Source organism: Phasianus colchicus, chromosome 8, assembly GCF_987193195.1.
Source record: "Phasianus colchicus chromosome 8, bPhaCol1.hap1.1, whole genome shotgun sequence".
Classification (NCBI taxonomy): Eukaryota; Metazoa; Chordata; class Aves; order Galliformes; family Phasianidae; genus Phasianus; species Phasianus colchicus.
In genome coordinates, this window is record NC_143443.1 from 983,593 (window position 1) to 997,293 (window position 13,701).

Below are 13,701 nucleotides of genomic sequence, written 5' to 3' on the forward strand. Positions count from 1 at the left end.
CCTGACCTATCTGCTGATCTTCTGTGATGGAATAACTGCATCAGATAAGAATACTACTGACCAGTGTCTTGGACTTCTGCAAGACCTTTGTTATGGTCTCACACCACATGCTTATCTGTGAAGTAGAGAAATATGGATTTGAAAGTTTGGATGGTAGCAGCCAGAGGTTGTGGTCAATGTCTGCATGTCCAGGTGGAGGCCAGGGACAAGTGATGTCCTCAGTGGCCCATCCTGGCACCAGTACTCCTTGTCATCTCTATCCATAACTGATACGGTAAGACAGTGCCCTCTCAGCCATTTTGAAGACAACACCAGTATAAGTGGTGCAGTTGATACGATAGCAGGAAGATGTGCCATTGAGAGAGACCTCAACCAGCTTGAGAAGTGGATCCACATGAACCTAAATGAGATTTGACAAAGGCAAGTGCAAGGTATTGCGCTTGTGTCAGGGCAATCCCAGATATATGTATAGAGTGGGAGAAGCCCAGAAAAAAGGACTTTGGGGTTCTGATGGATAAATAGCTTGACACGAGCCAGCACTGTGTGCCTGCTAACCAGGTGGCCATTGATATCCTGGGCTGCATCAAAAGAGGAAAGGCAGCAGGGCAAAGGAGATGATGTCTCCCTCTACTCTACTCTGTCCTCGTGAGGCCTCATCTGGAGTACTGCATCCTGGCCTGAGGCCCTCAGCACCAGAAGGACATGGAACTGCTGAAATAGATCCAGATGAAGGCCATAAAGACGGTCAGAAGGATGGAGAATCTCTCTTCTGAAGAATGGCTGAGGGAGCTGTGTTTGTTCAGCCTGCAGACGGGAATGGCTTGCAGAAACCTTGTTGTAGTATTCCAGTATTGAAGGGGGGCTTATAAATAGGACAGAGCACTGATATCTGCCCTGAAAGGGAAGTGCCAAGTCCATGAGGAGAGGCAGCTCTGATGCATGCAAAGGCAGCCCCTAGGGAGCACGAGCGACCTGGGCAGGAAGCAAATGTGTGGTGTGGCAGTAAGGACATGGCATGGCAGTTTGTGCAGCAGTTAGTATATGGCGGACATGCAGGGAAGGTGAGAATCTTGAGGATTACAGAGGTAAGATCAATTGGTGATTATAGCCCACTAAGTACTGGGTCATTATCCTCTAAGTACAAGATTATTACCCTCTAAGAATAGAGACTCCAGTCATGGTAGTCTGACACAGCCTACCAGCACTGGAAGAAGAGCCAGGGTACATACACTCATCCAAAGGGATGTCAAAACCCAAACCAAACTCCCAGGCAACTACAGAGCTATTCAGGCTTCCAACAGAGAAGAGCAGGTGGACAATCTTCTCAGCCTGTTGGCAAGTTACACAATGAAACATGTAGATTAAAAAGTGTCATGAGGTGCAAAACAGGGAAGGAGTAGTGGAAACACGCCCTGCCTTTGCAGGAATGTGAACTACAGCAACAAAAAAGACAAGATCCAAGGCAGCCTGCGACCTCTCCCTGCCAGGCTGAAGGAAAGGAGTGGATAGAGGCAAGTTCACCCTCGGGGCCGCAATTAAACATCTCCTTGCCCATTCCACTCCCTCAGGTGCTTCTGTACAGCAGGTATGAGGCTCTGGAGCTGGAATGCCTCTGTGGGTGATAACAGCCCATTTGTATTAGAGGAACCAACAAACCCAAATCCAGCTAAACCTTCCCTTGTATCAAGGCTACGTCCATGAAGAAGAAGAGATGGGAATTAGTTGTAGGTGACTCCTCCCTGCAGGGAAGTGAACATCTTGAAGAATGACCATGAACAAGCTGAAAGCTTATGGATCAAAGCTTAGAGATCAAAGCAACAAAAGAAGCCTTGTGGATGCTGTCTACTGCAGGCTGCTTGATTAAGTGGAACCTGTTAATGAAGTCTTCTTCCTCCAGCTTGGAGGAAGGCAGCTTCTTCACAGGCTCTCATCCTGCTGGATTACTTCAACAACACTGACATGTGCTGACATGGCAAGCTGTACATGACCCATGAGGATCCTGGAATGCACTGAGTGTAAGCTCTTGATCTCAAGTAATAGGCAGCACCACAAGGGGAGGAGGCAATACCAGACCTGTTGCTAACCAGTACTAGATAACTCTTTGGTGACATCAAAACTGGAGGCTGCCTCAACTGTAGTGACCATGCAATGGTGAAGGTTACATTACTGATGAGTATGGGACAAACAGAGTAAAATCAGGACATTACTTTGTAGGAAAGCGAGCGTGCAGCTCTTCAGAGAGCTGTCAACAAAACAACCCACTGCGAGTCCGTCCTCCAGGACAAGGGAGCTGGAAGATCTTAAAGGAAGCTTTCCTTAGGGCACAAGAGCTCTCCATCCGCAGGTATAAGAAGTACGGAAGTGAAAGCAAGAGACTGGTGTGGCTAAACCACAGCCTCCTGGTCAAATTGGATAGCCGGGAAAAAATAAATACAGGCAGTGGAGGCAGGGACAGGTACCCTGCTGCTAGGGATGCTGCTAGGCTGTGTAGGTACTGGGTCAGGAAGTCCAAGGCCCAACTGGAACTGGAGATGGCAAAGGGTGCAAGGAAGAGCAGGAAAGATTTATAAGTTGCATCAAGCAGAAAAGTTCAAGGTGTACTCTTGCTAGTGCGCAATTCAAGCAGGCTGGTTACAGTGGAGAAGGAGAAGGGTGAGCTACTCAAGAGTTGCTCTATTTTTTAAATAGTCTTCATTGGAACCTACTCTTCACACCGCCATAAGTTGGACGCATCAGAAGGTGGGAACAGGGGAGCAGGGTCGGTCCCACTAGGTGAGCCATTTGATGGATGATGAACTGTTGTAAGATGGTATCCCAAAGAGTACAGGTCAAAGGATTAACTTTCAAATTGATATCAGTGACATGTGATGTTGTTCAGGGGTCTGTACTGGGGCTGACGCTCTTCAGCATCTTTATACCAATCATAGAATCCTAGAATCATAGAATGGCCTGGGTTGAAAAGGACCACAATGACCATCTAGTTTCAACCCTCCTGCAATGTGCAGCATCGCCAACCACCAGACCAGGCTGCCCAGAGACACATCCAGCCTGGGCTTGAATGCCTCCAGGGATGAGGCATCCACAGCCTCCTTGGGCAACCTGTGAACAGTGCCTCACCACCCTCTGTGTGAAAAACTTCCTCCTAATATCCAACCTAAACCTCCCCTGTCTCAGTTTAAAACCATTTCCCTTTGTGCTATCACTATCCACCCTCGTAAACAGCCGTCCTCCCCACCCCCGTTTATACACTCCTTTCAAATAGTGGAAGGCCACAATGAGGTCTCCCCAGAGCCTTCTCTTCTCCAAGTTAAACAAGCCCAGTTCCTCAACATCTTCTCATAGGAGAGCTGCTCCAGCCCTCTGATCATCTTAGTGCCCTCCTCTGGACGTGCTCCAAGAGCTGCATGTTCTTCCTCTACTGAGGACCCCAGGCCTGGATGCAGTACTGCAGATGGGGACTCACAAGAGCCAAGTAGAGGGGGACAATCACCTCCTGCTGGCCACCAATCTTTATTTGTTCCTTTGTTATGGATTTCACTACATGTAATTGCCTTTGTACTATTTCCCGTTGTCATGGCCTTGTCCCGTACTTTTAAAATCTACCATGCATGTATTTGCCTGATAGTAATATCTGCAGTAGCCTTTTGTCTCTCTCAGTAGAGACAGTTACCTTACTACTCGTAATATACTTGCTTTTGGTGATTTGTGGGTATCTGTAAATAAAAGAACTCTTTGGTTAACAAAGTTTCCCTGTCACAGCATATTACAGAACACTACAAACTGTTATGTATCCTTAGGCCAGGTAATTCCGTAGGTCATCATATAAGTCCCCCAAACTGCACTGATGCTTGACTCACCAGAGCAACTTTCACATCTCACCCTCACGGTGCACATTTCTCCATTGAAACAGGGCACCTTGATAAAGGGGCTTTGGAAGAACAGGTACCTCTCTGGAGCAAGCAGTGCAGAAGCACCTGGGCATCATGTTTTCAGGCCAGAAAATGCAGTGGGGCCACAAGGAACTGTTGTTTGGCCTCGTGCAGAGGGACACCATGGTTCTGCCCTTCTTTTAATGGGCAGAATGAAAATGCCTGTGGTGATTTGAGGAATAAGTGCCTCACATTTTTATAGAAGGAAAGGTGAGGGGTCAGGACATAATGTTGAGGCTCAGCAGTGTGCTGATGACTGCAGCTCTCCAGCAAGGAGCAGTGATTTCCTGTTCCTTCAGAAGCGCTTCTTGCCTCTGTCCAAGTGAACTCCGAAACAAAGAGGTAGGAGATGTCACTGTTGCACGCCACCCAGCACTGAGCTGCATTCTGCTACGTCCTGGTAATTTAGTACTTCTGCATATAAAAAGGCGTTGATGTGGTTGGGTAGTTGTGGAAACGAACTTGAACTTTGCGGTCTGTGTTAACTGCTGCTGCAAGGACATCAATATCTTTTGGCCACAAAAGGGATGCAGCGTGCCTTTGCCCCTGCCAATCCCAAGCAGGAAGATGAGAGCAACAAAAAGTCAGGGTGGTGCTCATTTCCCTGAATGAAGTGGTCCAGTCCTGTGTTTCTCCTCATCCCAACAGAGATCTCCTGGTCTCCTCTATCAGCTGTGTCCTCATGAGGAAAAGAGGTCTTGGTCCTGGCTGAGAAGCAGATTCCTGAGTATCAGCCAGACCAGCACAAATGGTGCTGTGACTGTATAGCCTCTGACCCTGCTCCATCTCTGCTGGCTTTGAATGGAGACCACCAGCTGAAAGAGCAGTCTTGTCCGGGAAAGTGGCAGAGGTCAGCACAGAGATGCTTTCTGTGTTGTGCTGGCCGCCTTTGAAGAGGAAGCAGCGCTTCTGAGTGTGCCTGACATCCCCTGCAATTGGGAGATGCTACTCCCTCCTCTGGGGTTCAGATTCCCAAGGAGAGGCCATTGACCAGCTGCTGCCAGCAAAGGCTGAGCTGACCTCCCTCCACTATGAAGCCTGGGCATGCACAGAATGGCCCTGGAATGTTGTAGGATACACAGAAAGATTCTGGAAGACAGTCAAACAGGGAGAACTTGGAGTCCCTAGGATGTCATGAGAACAGCACGGCTGTGTGAAATGGAAATGCTAGATTTCTATGCAGGCGTACTCGAGGTCCCCATAAAATCAAAGATGTTTAAGGAAAAGCACACAGATAGCATTGACAGATGTGACTGAATGATGGCTCCTGAACTGGAGCCGTTTAGCCTGCTCAGGTTCAGGAAGGCCTGCTGGACAAACATCTGAGCCCTGAGCATAGACACTGCCTGATTCACCCACAGACACACCAACACTGCTAAGGGGGACATGGTGGAAGGGACCACCTTCACCCCAGCTAAGGAAGATGGGACAAAGGCCTCACTGTGCAGAACTGGTGACTTTATTCGTGCCTCTAGAGAAGAACCTCACTCCAGGACGGCACAGGGACTGACAGGGAATGGGCAACGTGTGCCATGAGGCTGCCCCCTGCTCCTCTGCTCCAAGCTGGAATCTGCTCTCCAGTGTGAAGACAGGTGGAATTTGAAGCCCGTTCATCATTTTTGTATGAAGCTCTAGCTCTACTTGGCGAACTTTGCTCTAGTTTCAGTGCACACTGTGTGATGCGTAGGGAAGGAAGGGAATGAAGCCATCACATTGCTGATCATAACGACCTTGACTGATAACTAACCCACAGATACCAGAACTGAGCTTATAGCAGGAAAAGATCAGCAACAGCCCAAACCACGTTCGGTGGAACATACAGATACACTGACAGAATCTTGCTATGCATTAAGAAGAAGGACTATCTTTAAGGGGCTTTGGGCCAATTATGGGTAAATGTATGACTGTGACTGGGCTGTAGCCAACCTGTGTATGCTATATAACTTCTGTGTTGCTGATCATCAGGGGCTCTCAGAAACAGGGTGAAGCACGAGGCAGAGAGAAACTGTGCACTGCCAAGAAGGATTTTCCGTTTGTAGTTCTGTGCTTAAGAGTGTCAGTGTCTCCATCTTGCGCTAACCTTGGCATGCAGCTGTGTACCACTCAGGTGCTAGATAACGCTTCCTAAGTGGAACAGGGGATGGAATTGAAAAGGCGAATGTGCAAGAATTCATGAGTTGAGAAGAAGACTGTTTACTAGGTTAAGCTAAAGCTGTGCAGTCAAGAAAAGGAAAAGAAAGAATTCATCCACTACTCCACATTGTGTAGTAAATATATACTACATACTCCAATATACACTAAATGGTCCATACACAGTGCTTCATATCTGTTGGTTAGGGGGAGTGAGGAACAAGGAGGAGACTCCTCTTTCTGCTCCAAGCAAATACAAGGGTCCTATCTTCCTCATCCTCATCTAATTCTCATGTGCTAATAATTAGACTGTTTACAAGGGAAAGCAAAAGCTGCATGGTCAAGTAAAGGATCAGAAGGAATTCTTCCACTGCTCCACTCTGTTGGGTAGCCACTTCCAGGAAAACAAGGCTCTCCACTTCTCTGGACAAGAACGCTTTTTCACCTGGTGCCCAATATTCGAAAACAGAAGAGATGTCAGCAGCTCGGATGATGCAGGAAGACAAGTGAGGAGAGAGGCAATGTAGCCATTGACCATACCTGACTAGAAGGACAGTGCCAGCAGTTCCTGAGGACTTGTAGTACTCACTCCCACCTCCGGCTGTGAAAACGGGGTGAAACCTCTGCTTGGCCTTGCATAGCTGCAGCTTTGAGCATGGACAGCAGCCTTAGGGCTGTGACGTGAAGAGCTGCCTATGCATCTGCTTTGCAGCAGTGCTGCTGGGCCAACCTGCATGTTGCTTGCAGCATGGCCATCCAAATCCCAGATCTCATTGACTCGACACTGCCACATCACCAGCTGACCAGACAACCAGCCCTAAGTAGAGCAGCATGGGGAAGGATGGATGCAGGGCATTGTCCTGGGGCATGACCCAATGCCACCTTGTCTCTGACTATGGCCATCACGGTTTGTTAGGGCTACCAGGTCCTTGGAGTTCTTCCAAAGTAGCAGGGCCAATAAGTTCTAAATTTCTATCCGATCCTTCAACCCCCACGTGCCGCCTCTTGTGTAATTCCTCTCTGTGCTGTGGTTTTCCTGACTCCTCCTCATTTAAGAGTTTCCTGTCACACAGTACTAAATAAAAGTCACAGCTGATACCCTGAGCTATTACCAGAGGGAGAGAATGGTCAAGGCAGGACGACCCTTAGGAGAGACTGGCACAGATCCTTGCAAATACCCAAAGAGAGGCAACGTGAGTCTCAGGTGGGCGGGATACGAGGGATCTGGGGAAATGAGGTGTCTCTCATTTCTCTCATGGGGTGGGCTGAGACGTTGAGGACAGTGGAATATGTAGCTGGGGCATGTCTATGTGTTTGAATGGACAAGGGATGTGAAAGAGGATTGATAAAGGGGTGGGAATTAGCTTATATGTGTAGCATCCCCATTCTACTGGAAGCCCTGCAGAGGATCAAAAAGAGGTGTTCTACCTCTTTAATAGCTTGAATTAGCTCTGGATAATTAGAGAATACTTTATGGTTGTAAGCCAGGTTGGAGTTAGGCTTTCTTGTGTACATAGAATGGGGCAGGGTCATTTACCTTTGGGAGGAACAGGTGTCAAGGTGGTCTTTGTTTGTCTCATTCCCCTGTGGAGACAAGAGTGTATGTGAGGTACAGGAGAGTGTCCTAGGGAGTGGTAGATTGTGTTGGGTGCAGCAGGAGCACCTGAGTTACCTGGCACTCTCACGGAGCAGTGAGTTTCTCTTACAATTCCCTTCCTAGGCAGCCATGGCCATGAGCTCCCTGTGGTGGACGGCTATCCTGCTCCTAGCCCTGACAGTGTCTATGTGCAGTGGTGCTCCAACCTACCAAGATTTCTTGCAGAGGCACGTGGACTTCCCCAGGACACCAAGCTCAGATGTTAATGATTATTGCAATGTCATGATGATGCGGCGTGGCATGAGTTTCCCTGGAAGATGCGTAACCCACAACACCTTTGTGCATACGGAGCCAGCTGATCTGACCTCCGTCTGCACAAACCAGCCTGATGATTCCCTTTGTACATCGGGGCAGCACTTTCCTGTCACAGTCTGTAACCTGATCAGGAGTCATCCAACCTGCACATACTCTGGGAATCAGTTCAACCATCGGGTCCGCGTGAAATGTGCAGGAGACCTTCCTGTGGTTCTGGATAGCACCTTCCAATAACACTTGCCCCTTGGGATATCTCTTATCCTTTTGAGTGTCCCTGACTAACCCTGAGGCTGTCCTCACTCTGTCCACTGCTCTTGGGCTCAGAGAAGAAGGAGTCAAAAATCTGGCATCCTGAATGCTGCTCCTTTACCTCACTACCCTCTACAGCCTTGGGAGCCTCCTAAGTCCCAATGGCTCCCCCTAATTGCCAGAGTCTCTTCTAGCAACACTGGGCCACCTCTAACCCTCTTGAGATGGCTGTATACAGCCCCACTGCCACTCCCTTCACAGCTTTTACTTGCATAGAACAAAACAAAACAAAATAAAAATGAGAGCTCTTCATCAATATTTGCAAATAAAGTCTTATTGGAATAGTCATCAGAAAGTACCCTAAAGTACCCATGCAACAAGTTTAATATATAAATAGCATTCAAGATAGCTGGGCCTAGTCTCTGCAAGTTCCAGTCTGCTTAACAGAGCCCCTGAAATTGGACTTAATGAAACTTCACTGTGTGTGTATGGGATCTGAAAGGTCATGGCCTGAAAAAAATGGTTGAGCACCAGGTGAGGCAGCGTGGCTAACACAGGGAGCTCAGGTGCAAGCTCAGCCTCACCCCCATTTAAGGGTTAGCAGCCCAGTTATCAGTATCTCTTTTTGGAGATTGTGCCCTTCTCCAGACTTCACCTGTCTTTGGAAAGGGTGAGCCACTTTTGCCTGTGTCACTTTCTAAACTTTATCTTGATGAATGCCTTTACAAGCGTGCTCCTATCCTAACAGGATCCTAATATCCTAATCATCGCCTTCTCTTTCCACACAGTATGTGTAGGTAAAAAAACAGAGTGCTGCAGGAGAGTCCAGAAGTATGAAGGAGAAATATTCAGAAGCCTGAAGCTTTCTTATGAAGTCGGGCTGAGAGAGCTTGGCTTTGCAACCTGGATAAGTGAAGGCTTCTGGGAGAAGACTTCACTGTGGTCTGTCAGTGTTTCAAAGGAGCTCATAACCAGGAGATGGAGAGAGTTTTTACGTGGCCTGATAGTGATAGGACAAGGGGGAAAAGGTTTAAATTAGTAGAGGGGATATTTAGACGTTAGGGGTAATTATGTACCCACAGTGTGGTGAGGCATTTGAACAGGTTGATCAGAGAAGTTGTGGATGTCTCATCTCTGGACGTGTTCAGAGCCAGGTTAGATGGGGCCCTGGGCAGCCTGATGTTATATCTGATTTAGTGGTTGTTAATCCTGCCCACGGAAGCGGGTGTGGAAATATGACCTTTATAGTCCCTTCCATCCCAAGCTGTTATATGATGCTGTGATATATGTTCCATTTTTGGGTCAGTGTAAGCTGAGAGAAGTCTTTGGGGTTATGTTCCGTGGAAGAGGACCAAAGGGGAATTCTTGCTTCTACGTCTTCTTAGGTCTCGGGAATCCAAGCACCCTTGCAGGAACAACCCCTGAGAAGGCTGTCACTGCACACTAGGTGCCACCATGTATGCTGGCAAGTTTCCACAAGCTGACCAAGACAACAGGAAAGCTTGGAGGATTGGTGGGGTCAGAGAGGCAGCCATGCTGGCTTGCCTGGGCCACACTGAGTGAAGAATCGTAGAATCTTTTTAGCATTTTGCCCAGCTCAGCCACTTCCTTCAGAAGAGTAATTGATGTTCCCACAGTCAGCATCCATACTTTAAGGAACTCCTGGAATGGGCAAGGAATCTGTACATAGTGCTCGAGATGTGGCCTCACCAGGTCTGAGGATCATACCTCAAGACAGAAAGACTCAAGGTCGTGATCTTCTGCTGAGCCGCTCAGGGCTGATGTGGAGGTGTTGTGTCAGTGGGATCTGGGATTTGGACGGCCGCGCTACAAGCAACATGCAGGTAGTCCAGTAGCATTGCTGCAATGCAGAAGCATAGGCAGCAATTCATGCCACAGCCCACTGAGGCCACATCTCGAGCTGCCCAGCTGAAAGCTGCAGCTATGCAGGGCCAAATCTGTGGGGGGGTGGTCTCCTGGTTTTCACACCAGGACAGTGGGGGTGTGTACAGTGAGTTCCCAGGAGCAGCCAGCATTGCTGCTTTTTACAGAATCACAGAATCACAGAATGGCCCAGGTTGGAAGGGACCTCAGGGATCATAAATGCCCAACCCGCCTGCCACATGCAGCGCCACCAACCTCCACATCTAATACTAGACCAGGTTGCTCAGGGGCCCATCCAATTTGGCCTTGAACACCTCCAGGGACGGGGCATCCACAGCCTCTCTGGGCAGCTGTTCCAGCACCTCACCATTCTCATAGTAAAGAACTTCCCCCTGACATCCAACCCATATCTCCCCTCCCTCAACTTAAAACCATTTCCTCTTGTCCTGCTGTTATCTACCCTTTCAAAGAGTTGACTCCCTTCCTGTTCATAGGCTCCCTTTAGATACTGGAAGGCTGCAATAAGGTCACCCCACAGCCTTCTTTTCTCCAGGCTGAACAAGCCCAGCTCCATCAGCCTCTCTTCGTAGGGGAGGTGCTCCAGTCCCCTGATCATCTTTGTGGCTCTCCTCTGGACTCTCTCCAACAGCTCTCTGTCTTTCTTGTACTGGGGACTCCAGACCTGGATGCAGTACTGCAGATGGGGCATCATAAGAGCAGAGTAGAGAGAGACAATCACCTCCCTGTCCTTGTTGGCCACCCCTCTTCTGATGGAGCCCAGGATACCATTTGCTTTCTGAGCTGCAACAGCACACTGCTGGCTCATGTTAAGCTTTTCATCCATCAGGATCCCCAGGTCCTTCTCCGCAGGGCTGCTCTCAAGGACTACTCCTTCCAGTCTGTATAAATGCCTTGGATTCCTCCGGCCCAAGTGCAAAATCTTGCACTTTGCTATGCTGAATCTCACTACGTTCACCCGGGTCCACCTTTCTAGTCTGTTGAGGTCCCTCTGAATGGCATCCCTTCCTTCTACCATGTCAACCGCACCATTCAGCTTGGTGTCGTCAGCAAACTTGCTGAGGGTGCACTCGATTCCATCGTTGATGTCATTGATAAAGATGTTAAAGAATGTAGGTCCCAAGGCAGACCCCTGACCATTAACCACCACCCTCTGTCTGCAGCCTTTTAACCAATTTCTTATCCATCGAGTGGTCCACCCATCAAATCCACAACCCTCCAATTTGGAGATAAGGATGTGGTGGGGGACCATGTCAAAGGCCTTGCTCAAGTCCAGGTAAATGACATCGGTCACCTTTCCCTTGTCCACCAATGCCGTCACTCCATCACAGAAGGCCACCAGGTTGATTAAGCATGACCTTCCCCTGGTGAAATCGTGCTGGCTGTCTCAGATCACACTTGTATGATCAAGCATGTCGTCCAGGAGGATCTGTTCCATGATCTTCCCAGGCAGAGGTGAGACTCACCAGCCCGTAGTTCCCTGGGTCCTCCTTGCTCCCTTTCTTGTAAATGGGAGTGATGTGACCCTTCCTCCAGTCATCTGGGACCTCACCTGACAGCCACAACTTTTCAAACATGATGGAGAGGGGCTCAGCAATCAGCTCAGCCAGCTCCTTCAGAACCCTGGGATGCACGCCATCCGGCCCCATAGACTTGGACACATTTAGTCTCATGAGGCAGTCTCAGACTTGCTCTGCCCTTACAGTGTGGGGGGGGATTTACTGCGCCGGTCCCCACCTAGAGGTCTAGGGATGCAGGGCTCAGGGATGTGAGAAATACTGGAATTCTGGCTGCCAGTGTAAACCGAGGCAAAAAACTCATTCAGTACCTCAGCCTTCATCCATTGAAGCCAGTTCTCCTTTTACATTTACCAGAGGAAGTACACTCATTTTGGTCTGTCTCTTCTGGCCAATGTACCTGTAGAAAGTCTTCCTATTGTTTTTCGTGTCCCTCGACAAGTTCAATTCCGCCTGTGCCTTGGCTTTCCTGATCCCATATCTGCAAGTCCAGATGGAGCCCCTGTATTCTTCCCAGGTGACACACCCTTGTTTCCAGTATGCACCTTTCTTTGCCCTCGGTATGCCCAGCAGGTTCATGCCGATTTCCTACCTCCTCTGCCCACTTTCTTATTCAGAGGAATGGAGAGCTCTTGTGCACTCAGAAAGACATTCTTGAAGAGTAGCCAGCTCTCCTCAACATCTTTAAGGACAGCATCCCAGGGGATCTTGGCCAACAATTCCTTGAACAGCTTAAAGTTCACTCTTCCGAAGTTCAGAGTCCTGACCCCACTCTTTGGCAGGCCCACATTCCTCGAGATAACAAACTCAACCAGGGCATGGTCAATGCAGCCCAGGCAGCCTCCAACCTCAACACCTTTAATGATCTCCTCCACACTGGTGAGTAGCGTGTCCAGCAACGCTTCACCTCTCGTCAGTCTGTTCAATACCTGAAACAGAAAGTTGTCATCAGTGGATTCCAGGAGCCTCCTAGACCTCTTGCAGCCCACAGTGTGGTCTTTCCAACAGATATCCGGATGGTTGAAGTCTCCCACCAGGATGAGGGCCTGTGAGCACAATGCCTCCTGCATCTGAAGCAAGAAAGCCTCCCATTGATCAGGTGGCCTGTAGTATACCCCTATCACCAGCTGGCCTTTATTAGTCCTGCCCTAATTCTAACCCACAGGCTCTCAACCTGTTCCTCAGAGCGACCTCCTCACACTCTATCCACTCTCTGACATAGAGGGCAACTCCCCACCCTTCCTACCTTGTCTATCCCTTCTAAAGAGCCCATACCCCTCAGGGGAGGTATTCCAGTTATGGGAGTCATCCCACCATGTTTCTGTGATAGCAACAAGGTCATAGCTTTCCAAGTGCATCACGGTTTCCAACTTGTCCTGCTTATTTCCCAAGCTGTGTGCCTTGGTATAAAGGCACTTCAGCTGGGCTTTATATCTCACTGCCTTCGTAGAGGATCTAGGATCCCCTAGAACAGCAGCATCCCCAGCATCCCCCTGCCCTAATCCATCCCTTTGTACTGCACCCTCTTCGCACATCAAGTTTGGTATGAGCCCTCAAACTACCTGCTCAACCCCAGTGGCCCTCGTTTTGTCCCCTTCTCCCTTCATACCTAGTTTAAAGAGCTTTCAATGAGTCCTGCCAGTTCCTCAGCTAGGATCCTCTTACCCCTTGGAGACAGGCTACTTCCATCTGCAGCCACCATGCCAGGTGCTGAGTAAATTGTCAAAAAAAAACAAAAATCTGTGCTTGCACCTCTAAGCCATTTATTTATGAGGTGAGTTTTTTTGGATCCTCTCAGTATCCTTCCCTGCCACTGAAGGTACAGAAGAAAACACCACCTGCATGCCTGTTCCATCAACTATCCGCCCCAGACCCCTGAAGTCTTTTTTGATAGCCCCCAGGCTTTTCTCAGCGACTTCGTCACTGCCAGCCTGAACTAAAAATAATGGGTAATAAATAGAAGGGTGAATCAGTCCATGAAGTCTCCTAAAAATGTCCCTGACCTGTGCCCCAGGGAGGCAGCACACCTCCCTATGGGTAGGGTCAGGCTGACATACAGGGC

The 13,701-nt window shown here is 48.9% G+C and overlaps 2 protein-coding genes across 5 annotated transcripts; one reads left to right on the plus strand and one right to left on the minus strand.

Moving 5' to 3' along the window:
• The first annotated feature begins 7,139 nt into the window (after window positions 1–7,139).
• LOC149916969 (angiogenin-like) lies at window positions 7,140–8,537 on the plus strand. Of its 4 annotated transcripts, none has more exons than XM_090144658.1 (2): window positions 7,140–7,263; window positions 7,780–8,537. In XM_090144658.1, exon 2 carries the CDS (start codon window positions 7,786–7,788, stop codon window positions 8,203–8,205), a length of 420 nt encoding a protein of 139 aa, XP_090000784.1. In that variant the 5' UTR covers window positions 7,140–7,263; window positions 7,780–7,785; the 3' UTR covers window positions 8,206–8,537. The 4 variants fall into 4 exon arrangements, with proteins under 4 accessions (XP_090000784.1, XP_090000783.1, XP_090000785.1 ...); XM_090144657.1 differs by having other exon boundaries at window positions 7,166–7,252; XM_090144659.1 differs by having other exon boundaries at window positions 7,181–7,263; window positions 7,784–8,537.
• Window positions 8,538–9,663: 1,126 nt separating this feature from the next.
• On the minus strand, window positions 9,664–12,912 carry LOC149916970 (uncharacterized). The gene is made up of 4 exons (XM_090144639.1): window positions 12,886–12,912; window positions 12,428–12,568; window positions 10,641–11,254; window positions 9,664–9,775 (listed from the first exon to the last, which is right to left on the minus strand). Exons 1-4 carry the CDS (start codon window positions 12,910–12,912, stop codon window positions 9,664–9,666), a joined length of 894 nt encoding a protein of 297 aa, XP_090000765.1.
• Between the last annotated feature and the right edge of the window lie 789 nt (window positions 12,913–13,701).

Bases quoted from the DNA above. Each gene is read 5' to 3' on its own strand.
- LOC149916969 (XM_090144657.1), top strand. From the start codon at position 7,184: ATGGTCAAGGCAGGACGACCCTTAGGAGAGACTGGCACAGATCCTTGC. The intron at 7,253-7,779 runs GTGAGTCTCAGG...TTCCCTTCCTAG, and splicing joins AATACCCAAAGAGAGGCAAC to GCAGCCATGGCCATGAGCTC.
- LOC149916970 (XM_090144639.1), bottom strand. From the start codon at position 12,912: ATGGGCTCTTTAGAAGGGATAGACAAG. The intron at 11,255-12,427 runs GTGGGCCTGCCA...GTTAATGGTCAG, and splicing joins AGTTTGTTATCTCGAGGAAT to GGGTCTGCCTTGGGACCTAC. The intron at 9,776-10,640 runs GTGGGGTGACCT...TTCTTCACTCAG, and splicing joins AGCCTGGAGAAAAGAAGGCT to TGTGGCCCAGGCAAGCCAGC.